Genomic DNA, 13,505 nt, shown 5'->3' on the forward strand with positions numbered 1-13,505 from the left:
AAGGTACGTTACTTGGTGAGCTTCCAGAATGCACTTTCTTTTTCTAGCTGTAGGGAAAACATGTGCGCGCGCCCACACACACGCACACACACACACACACACACACACACACACACACACACACACACTCTCTCACATGCGCATGCATGTCTCCTTATGCTGTGGTCGCTCAACTGCCAGCTCTTTACTGGCCCATGGTGAGTGTTCTGGAGTGAGGTGGGGCTTTAGAGTGGGGTAGGATGGGGTGGGTTGAGGCAATGTGAGAGATGGAGAGAGATGGGAGGGGTTTGGAGGGAAGCATTTAGTGGCTCGTGGGAGAGTGGGGAGCCATCTGTGGGCTAGCTAGGGGTGCAGGTAGGGGGGTCAGGTGCCAGACAGCTGGGCACTCATAGACTAGGGTGTGACGTGAGATAACACCACACAACTAGCTGATTTGCGAGGGGGGGAGAGAGGGGTGTGTGTGTGGGGGGGGGGGGGGGGGGGGCTGGGAGTTAACTTGGATTTAGGCCAGGAAGCAAAGGATGTGCTGTAAGTATGGCTACGAAAGTTGAGTATTCTTAAATAAGATCAGCTGGTGCCAATGTATTGGAAAGTAACTGGCACACAAAGTGCAATTGTGGCTCCTTTTTCTTCAAAAGTTTTAAATAGTCTGCAGAGCAAATTGAATTAGGAGGATCAGGCATTTGTGTGGGTCTAGGAAAGTAAATTGTAGAGCCAGATAAAAGGCGCACAAGACAGGAGGGGTACTACTACTCATCACTGCTGTATCGTGCTACTAGTACATGTCAGTGTGAGTGCACCGAGAGTGGTGTTGCCGTACATGCGTCTTTAAATTGGTCACCGACTGATCATTGCAGGCTGGCTGCTGGAGGCCGTCTCTGGGAGCCAAGCGTGCCGTGCGGTCCCTGCCGTGCCATCTGCTGGTGACTCGCACATATATTAGTGTGGAACAGTGCTGACTGACTCTCTGTGTGATTCTAGTTTGTAATGTGCACATCAGTGTTCTGTGTCTTGTTGAGTCCTTAGAGGCATATTGTTCGGAGGTTATTATTAAAGCCATATTTGTGCGACTTGGATCACACTTCAGTATTTATTTATTTATTTATTTCTTGTTCCATAGATCCAGTTAGTGAGTCAATCACAAGGATATGGAACGTGTCAAATTGTACAGGTTTCAATTTAAACTATGCAAGGGCAATTCAATGGCAAATTGTACATAGTTTAAGTAAGACATACTATAAATACGGTAACAGATACAATATCAGCTAGATAACATAACAACCATTTGACAGAAAAAGGAGTTTCAAATAAAGGTTAAAGGCAAGAGCACAAAGTTAAATCAGATATTAGGCCTACAAGAGTAAATACATGTACAGCCAATCTGTTGTTACAAAAAGTGAGCTAATTCCCAAATGCACAATTAAATCAATTGAACTACTTCTAGACACAATAAGTTTAGTGATGGTATACATTTTCTTTCAGGTATTCATCCACAGTATAATAAGATTTCTCTGTCAGGTAATCTTTGAGAACTCGTTTAAATTTTGGCAGTTCTGTATGAACACATTTGATATGTAGTGGTAGAGCATTGAACAGCTTAATGCTGGAGTAGTAAACTCCTTTTTGTACCAGAGTGAGACGTTTCATTTCTAAATGTAGATTGTTTTTGTTTCTGGTGTTATAACCATGGAATTTACTGTTGTCTTGGTAGATGGAATAATTTTTGCACACAAAGGTCAGCAAGGAAAAAATATACTGTGAGGCAGTTGTTAGGATACCTGCAAGAGTGTCTTTGATTAACCCCACACGTTATTCTGATTGCTTTTTTTTTGGATGGTGAAAACTTGTTTTGCAAGCGGTTGGTTCCCCCAGAATATGATAGCATATGACATCAATGAGTGGAAGTAGCGAAAGTAGGCAACCTTAATAGTGTCAACTTCAGCCACTGAAGAAATTACCCGTAGTGAAAATGTTGCCGAGCTAAGTTTTTTACATAGATGAAGAATGTGAACTGACCAATTACATTTACTGTCTATGTAAGCACCCAGGAATTTTGTTTCTTCAACTTTCTGTATTGGTTGATCTCTACATTTTATGTCAATTTCATTGGGATTACTTTGTGATGTATGGAACCTCATATAATGAGTTTTATCTGCATTGAGTGAGAGACCATTTGAGGAGAAACAATTTAAGATGTCATTAAAAACAGTAGTTGTAGTTTTTTCAAGATCATGATCAGTCAAATCGTCAATTAGAATTGTGGTATCATCGGCAAACAGGGTAAATTTGCTGTTTGTCTCAGAACAAAGAGGAAGATCATTAATAAAGATGAGGAAAATCAGTGGGCCCAAAACGGAGCCTTGAGGCACACCACACGTTATCATGCCCCATTCAGACGAGGCAATTTCTCCAGAAGAGCCATTTAGCATTACAGTCTGCTTCTGATCCTGTAGATATGATTGTAGCCACAAGCCAACAGTACCACCTAAACCATAGTATTCTGCCTTTTTCCAAAGAATTTGGTGGTTTACACAGTCAAAGGCTTTCGTAAGATCGCAAAAAATACCCACTGGAGACATTTTTTTGTTAATGGCTTCCAAAACTTGGTTGCTGAAAGAGAATATTGCCTGTTCAGTACAAAGACCGGCACGAAAACCAAACTGATTTTTGCTTAAGATACTATGGAATTTGCGATGGTCTACAATCCTCCTGTGCATGAGTTTTTCTAGAATTTTCGAGAAGGTAGTTAATAGGGATATTGGGCGATAGTTTGTAACAATGCTTTTATCCCCTTTTTTAAAGAGAGGAATCACTACAGCCAACTTAAGTCTGTCAGGGACAATCCCATCTTGTAGGGATGCATTGTATATGTTGCATAAGGCGGGACTAACAAATTTATAACAGTGTTTCAGTATTTTACTAGAAATATTGTCCACACCAGCAGAATTTTTGTTTTTTAATGATCTAATTACTCTTATGACTTCGCTTACAGTAAATGGAGATAAGGATAACTGTGGGATTCTGTTGCTAATAGCTTTCTGTAGGAGGGACAATGATTCTTCCATAGAACCATTACAGCTTGTCTTCTCTGCTGCTCTCAAAAAGTGGTTATTAAATATTTCTGCAACCAACTCAGGTTTCTTTATGATACTGTCCCCTGTTTTAATCTCTACCTGAGACATGTTCCCTGTTGTCCTGCCAGTTTCCCTCTTTATTACATTCCTTATAGTTTTAATTTTATTTTCTGAGCTTTCAATTTCTGATTTTATGCACATACTTTTAGATTTATTTATAACCTTCTTGAGAATGCTACAGTAAAGTTTGTAGTGTTGTCATTTCTTTGGATCATTACAAGTCCTGAGAGAACTGTATAACATCCTTTTTGTTCTACAAGATGTTGTTATCCCTGTAGTGATCCAAGACTTCTTGGCATTGCCTATATGACTATTTCTAACTACTTTTTTTTTGGGAAAGATGGACTCAAATACAGACATGAATTCATTTAAAAATGAATTGTACTTTTTGTTTACATCTGTTTCCCTATCAACTCGGCTCCAGTCTATCTCTTTTAGGCTATCACTGAATTTTTTAAGGCCCTGTTCATTTATTATCCTAAAAGATTTCCAAGAATGCTCGGAACTGTTGCACACACTGATGTAATTGAGCCTAAGCAAGTGACCACCATGATCAGAAAGGCCAAGGATTGGATGTACAGTGATCTCATTCCATGTAGACTTATCTATAAATATATTATCTATCAGACTTTTACTGTTAACAGCAACCCTAGTTGGGAAATCTACTATTGTCATCAGATTATAAGACTCCATTAAATGTACTAAATCAGCTTTACTATTGCTCTCATTTAGGAAATCAACATTAAAGTCACCAGTAATTATCAAGTTCTTGGACTTTGAGTACAGTATGGATAATAAAGAATCTAAGTGCTTAAGAAATACATTCAAATTCCCTGAGGGAGATCTATACAGTGCTAACACTACAGCCGTGAAGTCATTTACAGTAATCTCAACACCACATACTTCAATTTGTTGCTCTATACAATGGCTCTTTAAATCTAATGCATTGTAAAATATGTTGTTTTTTACATAAATTACCACTCCACCTTTTTCCATGATGGTTCTTGAGTAATGCGCTGCCTGACACACAGTATTACTTGGTTAGTACATCACCACAAACATATGGACCGGGACTGTACATGCTTTGACAGTTTGCTACGTCTCTCTCTTCTAGGACTGACATGGTAGCTGCCTTGCATTTCTTAATGACTCTGACCTTGTCAACCACAAACCGAATCTTAGTACAGTCATGATTTCCCTGAAGAGATTACATGACAGCAGAGACTTGTAAAATTGTGTTACCCATTTCTCTAGCCAGTGAAGATTCATTCTATACCTTCAGATACAGTGTCATTTAGGAGTAGAACAGCAAGAAATACGTAGCTCCTCTAACAGTAATGACAGTTTATCACCTCCCAACACTACATGTGCCAATGTTTCAGTGCATTTTTGAATATGTTTGTTAACAGATTCATCAACACAACAAAAATTTACGATCTCAGTAGCATCTTATTTTTTAACTCATACTTTACTATTCATCAGAATCTTCATCGCTGCTCTTTGATTTGTCAGAGCTCCCTGCTGTACTTTGTTTTATTTCATAGTCAGAATTAGTTGAAATACCACCTACCGTATTTACCCAAATCTAAGCCGCACTCAAACCTGAAAAATGAGACTCGAAATAAAGGAAAGAAAAAAAAAAAAAATTCCCGAATCTAAGCCACACCTGAAATTTGAGACTCGAAGTTCAAGGGGAGAGAAAAGTTTTAGGCCGCACCTCCAAATCGAAACAAAGTCGGTCCATTGTAATATGAGACACAATTTAGGTCGAATGAATGACGATACAGCTACAGTAGTTTGGTTCGAGTCGTAAGCTTAGCAGTTAAGCTTTACCAGGTAGCCTTTGCTATGCGTCAGGCGCTCCATCCGTATTTATACTGGTACCCTTCCTTTTTCATGTGCTTCATCTGGTTTGAATCAATCGCTTATTTTGCTTTGATCTGATAAGTGCCGTTTTCCTTGTTATAGGCGTTTATGTCACTCTAAGCTGAAAATGCATTACTGTACTGTGTCATGCATTGTTTGTCGCATTCTGATAGTGCGTGTTTGCGGCCTGTCATCACTCGTGGCATGGCTTGCTTTTGTGCACGCTACCGCTGCCTACAATTTAAAAAAAAAAAAAAAAAAAAAGAAGAGAGAGAAATCATCTCATTAGCAAAACAATGGCAAGAGACTACTATTTGTTGTTCCTTACACTGCTGCTTTCTTTGATAACGATCAACAAGAACCAAATAATAGACTGCGTATGATAGAACATGTTCTGAACGAGAGTTAGGTGAAAATTTTTCTCCATTTGAAAATCTTTGCGGCCGCTTCTTTAGTACATCAAATTCTGCACAGAAATTAGAGTCATCTTGGATATAAAAATCTAGTCAGTTGCCATGCTTCATTTCTGACTGTATCACTATTAGGCATAAGAATAATATGAATATAAACATGACACGATACGTATATTCTTCCGCGTTTGCTGTTGTCTCACTCTAGTTTCGTAGTTTATTAGGCAGACAGGATTTAAATAAGATAGCAGCAAACACGAAAGAATACGTGGCAAAATGTTTATATTCGTATTACTCTTATGATGAAGAGAATACTGCATGTGATTCACATTTCATCAGGTTCCTATTAGCAACCGTCTCTTCTCACAGGTAGGAAAAAATTCAGAACATTGAGTTGGCCATATTGACAAACATCCCAAACAGTCTTGCCGGTCGGATTTTCGTAATACATTGAAGTTCTGCTACATTCGAAGATGAACAATACGGAATTTGTATTTACTTCGTTGGATAATGTATGAAAATTGTCTTCCACCTTTTTTTTTTAATTTATTTACTGACGCAGAGGTTTTGGCGCCAGTATTTATCTTTGTGCCTACGAAGCATGCCTGTGTAGCGCTACATATATTCCACGGCAGAAATTAGTTGTTTCAGCACCTACTGACATTTTTCAGAACTTCCACTTGCTTTGCACTCGATTCCAAGCCGCATGCGCTTTTTTGGATTACAAAAACCAGAAAAAAAGTGCGGCTTAGATTTGAGTAAATACGGTACATCCTCTCCTTTGGATTCAACTTCTTAAGTATTATATTTCAAGTCAACACCTGCTAATCTGTGAGACCGAAATGATGAGCCATACTACTCTATTTCACTGTACCTGTATGTTTCATTTGTATAACATTTTATTCCATCATAGATGCTGCACTTATAGTTTCATATATGCATTGCAGCAGCAGACACAATAAAAGTAGCAATCAGCAGTGCTTAGTTTGTTGAATGGGTAACAAATATGCCATTGTCCCAGTTCCACATATCCCCAAAATTTGATTCTGCCAAATTCTGTACTCTCTGAAATCGAATGTTTAATCCAAAGATGAAAGTGAACAAGTTTGATGCAGTATTGCTAATATTGTTTATTACTCATCTTGCTGAATGAAGTGCATACCGTATCCTTTCTGAAAGGTTTGGAGAAGTAATGCACATACCAGTTTTCTAAAAACTTACATTGAGATTGTGCTCTCCTTCCTCTTGTACAAATTAGTAGAGCCCTTCAGATTACTCCACAATATGCCTCTTGGCAAGGTGGTAACGACAGTATTATGAAAAGGATAGATTGGCACTCACTGTATAGTGTAGATGTGTTGCTGGCAGGGGGGGGGGGGGAGGGGGGGGGAAAGGAACACCACCTATTATTAAACACGTAAGCTTTTGGTGCAACCCCCCCCCCCCCCCTTTCCCTCACACACACACACACACACACACACACACACACACACACACGCACACGCACACACATGCGCGCAAATGCAGATCACACATACATGACCACTGTCTCCGGCTGCTAGGGCCAGACTGGGAGCAACTGTGCATCATGGGAGAAACAACGGTCGGGTGTGTGTGTGTGTGTGTGTGTGTGTGTGTGTGTGTGTGTGTGTGTGTGTTTTTTGTCCACTTTGGAAGAAGACTTTCTGATGGAAAGCTTACGTGTTTAGTAGTCTTTTTGTTGTGCTTGTCTGTGACCTAACATCTCCTGTATACAGTGAATAGCAATGTATCTTTTTTATAATATGGTCATTACTCCAGCCTAGATTTCTATTGTTTGTTTCCTTTTAAGACCTTATAAAGACAGTTACTGACAATTTCTTTTTTCTTATTGGAGAAAAGTAAAACCATATGGGGGCCAGACGTAGATTGTAAATGAATATGGAATAGAGTATTTTTATTCTCCCTGTATGCAGTGTCAATAACGTCACCTCACACACTTCATTTCTGGCAGCACCTCCTTCTCAACACATGACTGTCCCCCGCCACCTCACCATAGTCTTCAAGTTATATCCTATAGCACTTCTGGGTGGACAAATAGATGAAGGATGTAGTTTAAAACAGTATAACTAAACTTAAAAGTCAAACTGCCCTTTTATAGAGACTGCCATCATTATTTAAACATACTAAACAACATCAAAACAGTCAAAAGAAATTTTTTTTCAAAAGAGCGGAAAATTGTAGTGAAATTCATGAGAGGATTGTTTTAAATTGTTATATCTTAAATCAATAAGTATGTCAGCATTTCCCAGGATTTTCTGGCTTAATTAAGACTAGGTCATGCCACCACAGTGGTCAGACAGTGGACTTGACTTCCAGAGGACAACGGACCCGAATCCCATCGGGCCATCAAAATTTGGGTTTTCCTTGATTTCCCTAAATGATTTAAGACAAATGCTGGGATGGTTCCTTTGAAAAAGATGACATTCGGCTGAGGAAGCTAATTTCTGTGGCATGTCTGATGACACAGTGCTGGTGGAAGCACGAGTATTTCAGAGCACACCATTCATTGCACATTGTTAAACATAGGGCTCTGCTGCAGACAACCCCTGTATGTTCCCATGTTGACAACACAGTTGAATTACAATTTATGTGGCTCAGGAGCATTGAGATTGGGCAGTGAATCAATAGAAATGTGTCATCTGGTTGAATCATTCGAGTTTCGCATTACACCTACTTGACGGTTTTGTGCACATACACTGTCAACAGAGTGAATTGGTGCTTGCAAGGTGCACTTTGCTACAGACTTAGGCCAGTGGGAGCAATATTATGCTATGGAGGACATTCACCTGGTCTTCTATGGGTCCTGTGGTAGTAACTGAAGGCTCCATAACAGCTTTGTTCTGTGTGAACGTTATTGTGCACTGTCCGCACCCTGTCCCTAATGAAGGTGACATGTTTCAACAATATGACTTTCAGTGTCACGAGGCCAGAATCAAATTCACCCCTTCTGAATCTGATGGAATACATCTGCGATGCTATCAGATACCAGTTCTGCACCCAGAAACCACTGATCTCCAATTTATGGGAATTACATGACCTGTGCTTAGACATGCGGTGCTGCATAATGCTGGGAACATACCTCACATAATGCTGGGAACATACCTGAAATTTGTTGAACTTGTCCCACACAAAATCACTGCTGTATTGTGTTCCAACAGTGGACAAACACATTATCAAACAGGAGGTCATAGTGTTTTGTCTCATCAGTTTATATATTCAATGCTTGAATGAAAGGTGTGCTCTTTTCCTTTTTTCTGCCATTGCGTGTATGTGTAAAGCAGGATGTTCTACCATTTGGGCTTGTTTATATGATGGCTGTCAGTATTACCACCTGCAGAGATACTAAATGCTCCTTTTGTGAAGACCTTTTATCTTGAGAACACTTTCAACTTTGTTTCACAAATGGCAGCACAGTTTCATGTAATTGTTAAAATAATACTTTCAGCAAAAGATGTGTGCGTTGGAGTGGGGAAAAAGATTGGAGATGTATGTAGTTTAATTTTCATAAATTGTTAAGAAGGTTAACAGCTTGGCATGCTAAGATAAATTCAGACATTCTCTAAAAAGAGAGAAAAAGATTAATTTAACAGAATCAGTGAGGTATACAAATATAACAACAGACTTGTAGAACCATTATTTTGTAGGTTAGATTAGATTAGATTCAGCTTTTGTTCCAAGACCCAAAACATGAGACGATTCTCATGGGTGAGTAACATGCCAGAAAGTATAACATAAAAAATATAAAACATTTGAATACCCTGATCATTTGTCAGGAGATTGTCAAACTAGGTGAATACAATACAAACTGGAACAGCTAATATTTTCAGAATTGATACGCTGTCAGACTGAAACATTGTTATGCACTATTAATAAATTTATCAAACAAAAAGTACATAATCTTGACTGTTATGACAAAGTGCTCTCAGAACTGAAATCTAACAGACATTCTTATTTAAGCTGGCCTAACAGCCACTGTTAAGATATTCATCTATTGAGTAGAATGAGTTACCTATCAAAAAGTCCTTCAAACTCTGTTTAAACCATGCTTTATCTGATACCAAGTTTTTAATGGTGTCTTTCTTCAACAGATAAATTGTGTTGTAATGCGAGGTTTTAATGAAGATGAAGTGTGCAGTTTTGTGGAGTTAACAAAAGAGAAAAATGTTGATGTAAGATTTATCGAGTACATGCCTTTCAGCGGCAACAAATGGAATGCTGGGAAGATGGTCTCATTTAGTGAAATGGTCCAAATAATTAGAAAGCAGTGGCCTAATTTTGATCCTCTGCCCAATGGGCCCAATGATACCTCAAAGGTACGTGCAGTATTACATATGAACATACATTGAAAATAATTTAATGTTTATGACTTACTACCAATCACAATAATACTTCACATCTGCTGGTGGTATGAGAGATGGACTGGTTTAGTTACATATTTCTCATCCCATTCAGTAAGTCTGTCCTGGCCTGGGTTTCTCTGCAGCTTTTCTACAACTCTCCCCATTTCCTAAACCTTGACAATCCTTTTCTTTCTTCCCTTTTCCATCCCCTTATTGTTTCTGCCAGAAGAAGAAGCCACTGGCTCCGAAAGCTTGCACATTTCCATAACTTTAAGGGGAGTTAGAAGGGGAAAACATTCTTTTTCACTTTTTCGGGTTTTTACCTGATTATAAAATTTGCAATTTTCCAAATAAAATGATATGTATATTACTTATAAACTTGCGTGGGAAGTATTTTATTTTATTTTCTAAAATATAATCTACACTAGTTGAAAATGTTAAAATTTTTACACGCATTACTTCAAGACCTAATAAAATCTGTAATTTTTTATATACAGGGTAGTCCATTGATCGTGACCGGGCCATATATCTCACGAAATAAGTGTCAAACGAAAAAACTACAAAGAACGAAATTTGTCTAGCTCGAAGGGGGAAACCAGCTGGCGCAATGGTTGGCCTGCTATAAGGCGCTGCCATAGCTCAAACTGATATCAACTGTGTTTTTTTAAATAGGAACCCCATTTTTTATTGCATATTCATGTAATACGTAAAGAAATGTGAATGTTTTAGTTGGACCACTTTTTTCGCTTTGTGATAGATGGCACTGTAATAGTCACAAACATATGTCTCATAATTTTAGACGAACAGTTGGTAACAGGAAGGTTTTTTAAATTAAAATACAGAACGTAGGTACATTTGAACATTTTATTTTGGTTGTTCCATATGTGATACATGTACCTTTGTGAACTTATCATTTCTGAGAACGCATGCTGTTGTGGCGTGATTACCTGTGAATACCACATTAATGCAATAAATGCTCAAAATGATGTCTGTCAACCTCAATGCCTTTGGCAATACGTGTAACGACATTCCTCTCAACAGTGAGTAGTTCGCCTTCCGTAATGTTCGCACATGCATTGACAATGCACTGACGCATGTTGTCAGGCATTGTCGGTGGATCACGATAGCAAATATCCTTCAACTTTCCCCACAGAAAGAAATCCGGGGACGTCGGATCCGGTGAACGTGCGGGCCATGGTATGGTGCTTTGACAACCAATCCACCTGTCATGAAATATGCTATTCAATACTGCTTCAACCGCACGCAAACTATTTGCCGGACATCCATCATGTTGGAAGTACATCGCCATTCTGTCATGCAGTGAAACATCTAGTAGTAACATTGGTAGAACATTATGCAGGAAATCAGCATACATTGCACCATTTAGATTGCCATCGATAAAATGGGGGCCAATTATCCTTCCTCCCTTAATGCCACACCATACATTAACCTGCCTAGGTCGCTGCTGTTCCACTTGTTGCTGCCATCATAGATTTTCCGTTGCCCAATAGTGCATATTATGGCGGTTTAGGTTACCGCTGTTGGTGAATGATGCCTCATCGCTAAATAGAATGCATGCAAAAAATCTTTCATCGTCCTGTAATTTCTCTTGTGCCCAGTGGCAGAACTGTACATGACGTTTAAAGTCATCGCCATGCAATTCCTGGTGCATAGAAATATGGTACGGGTGCAATCGATGTTGATGTAGCATTCTAAACACCGACGTTTTTGAGATTCCCAATTCTCACGCTTTTTGTCTGCTACTGATGTGTGGATTAGCTGCCCCAGCAGCTAAAACACCTACTAGGGCATCATCATTTGTTGCAGGTCGTGGTTGATGTTTCACATGTGGCTGGACACTTCCTGTTTCCTTAAATAATGTAACTATCCGGCGAATGGTCTGGACACTTCAATGATATCGTCCAGGATACCAAGCAGCATACATAGCACACGCCCCTTGGGCATTTTGATCACAATAGCCATACATCAACACGATATCGACCTTTTCCGCAATTGGTAAATGGTCCATTTTAACACAGGTAATGTATCACGAAGCAAATACCGTCCGCACTGGCGGAATGTTATGTGATACCACATACTTATATGTTTGTGACTATTACAGCAGCTGGCTGGAGTGGCCGAGCAGTGCTAGGCGCTACAGTCTGGAAACGCGCGACCGCTACGGTCGCAGGTTCGATCCTGCCTCGGGCATGGATGTGTGTGATGTCCTTAGGTTAGTTAGATTTAAGTAGTTCTAAGTTCTAGGGGACTGATGACCTCAGAAGTTAAGTCCCATAGTGCTCAGAGCCATTTGAACCATTTTTGACTATTACAGCCCCATCTATCACAAAGCGAAAAAAGTGGTCCAGCTAAAACATTCATATTTCTTTATGTACTACATGAATATGTAATAAAAATGGGGGTTCCTATTTTAAAAAAATGCAGTTGATATGAGTTTGACCCATGGCAGTGCCATCTACCAGGCCAACCATAGCGCCATCTGGTTTCTCCCTTCAAGCTAGACGAATTTCGTTCTTTGTAGTTTTTTCATTTGATGCTTATTATGTGAGATATTTGGCCTGGTCACTATCAATGGACCACCCTGTAGAAAGCTGTGGATTGCTGTGTTATAAAGGTTAAATTATGTGTTTGTATTGGTAGCACTGTCAAAAATAGTATCGTATCTTTTCATAGTATAAACATGCTTTGTACATCGAAGTGCTAACATTTTTCTGAGGAATAGTGACGAATAGACTGGTAAATCTCTCAAAAAGTATGACTCCAAAATGAAGTGTTTTTAAGAAATGTGGGTTTCATGGTAATAAATTTTTGAATAAAGAGAAACATTGTGTTCAGCATGTGGTGTGTGAAGTTACAGACAATGAAATACTCGCAAACTCATGAGTATCTAGAGAAACACCCATTAGTGCTTCGAAGATTAAAATAAAACATAGTGATAACACAGTTATCTCAAAACAAAACTCATGTAAATGGTAGGTTAGGTTATATTCTGATACATCTACACATCGTAACAGGGGTGTTATGTGAATGTGTGTGCTGTATGTATGTGGAGGGCCAGTTAGTTTACATGAAGACATTGAGGTATCAAATGGACTAGCCAGGAAACTTATCATTAATTCTGCCAGTTGTAAATATACTCATTCATTTTGGAGTTCTGATAAGTGTAAAGATAATTATTTTGAAATAAATGTTAGGTGGTTTTATGGATTGAGAGCTATTGGCAAAGGACACACTGCAGCAGAAACAATGTGTGTCGTGATGTATATGCCACGCCCACTTTGTAAAATGGACAAGTATGCAGGATTTCCAGAATGAGATTTTCACTCTGCAGCGGAGTGTGCGCTGATATGAAACTTCCTGGCAGATTAAAACTGTGTTCGAGTCTCGGTCGGGCACACAGTTTTAATCTGCCAGGAAGTTTCATATGCAGGATTTATTGGAGCTGCTGTGAAATCCACTGCATGTGAGTCAATTAAGGGTGCTGCAAATGAAGCTGCTGAAATAAACGATGGTATGATTGACATATCAGTAGCTTTTGGGGCACTTGGTAGAAGCGCAGCTGAAGTTCTAAGAATTCTGTTGCTACAGTGACCAGTGGTGGATACTGGAAAGCTAATAGATTTCCAGATTTTAACCAAACATTCTTATAAGTATAAATCAGGGAATGAAGAAGGGCATATCTGTGACAGAAA

At 39.1% G+C, this 13,505-nt stretch overlaps 1 protein-coding gene across 8 annotated transcripts in view; it reads left to right on the forward strand.

Annotated features, from left to right (window-relative positions):
• Positions 1–13,505, forward strand: part of LOC126440335 (molybdenum cofactor biosynthesis protein 1-like) — a 370,799-nt gene that overhangs the window by 140,545 nt on the left and 216,749 nt on the right. For 7 of the 8 annotated variants that reach the window (XM_050090622.1, XM_050090623.1, XM_050090621.1 and 4 more), the window contains one exon: positions 9,541–9,765. The exons of the other annotated variant lie outside the window; for it this stretch is intronic. In XM_050090622.1, the coding sequence (XP_049946579.1) occupies positions 9,541–9,765 (225 nt within the window). The remainder of the gene's footprint in view (positions 1–9,540; positions 9,766–13,505) is intronic. 8 annotated transcript variants of the gene reach the window in all.

Source organism: Schistocerca serialis, unplaced genomic scaffold (assembly GCF_023864345.2).
Source record: "Schistocerca serialis cubense isolate TAMUIC-IGC-003099 unplaced genomic scaffold, iqSchSeri2.2 HiC_scaffold_1362, whole genome shotgun sequence".
In the NCBI taxonomy this organism is placed as follows: domain Eukaryota; kingdom Metazoa; phylum Arthropoda; class Insecta; order Orthoptera; family Acrididae; genus Schistocerca; species Schistocerca serialis.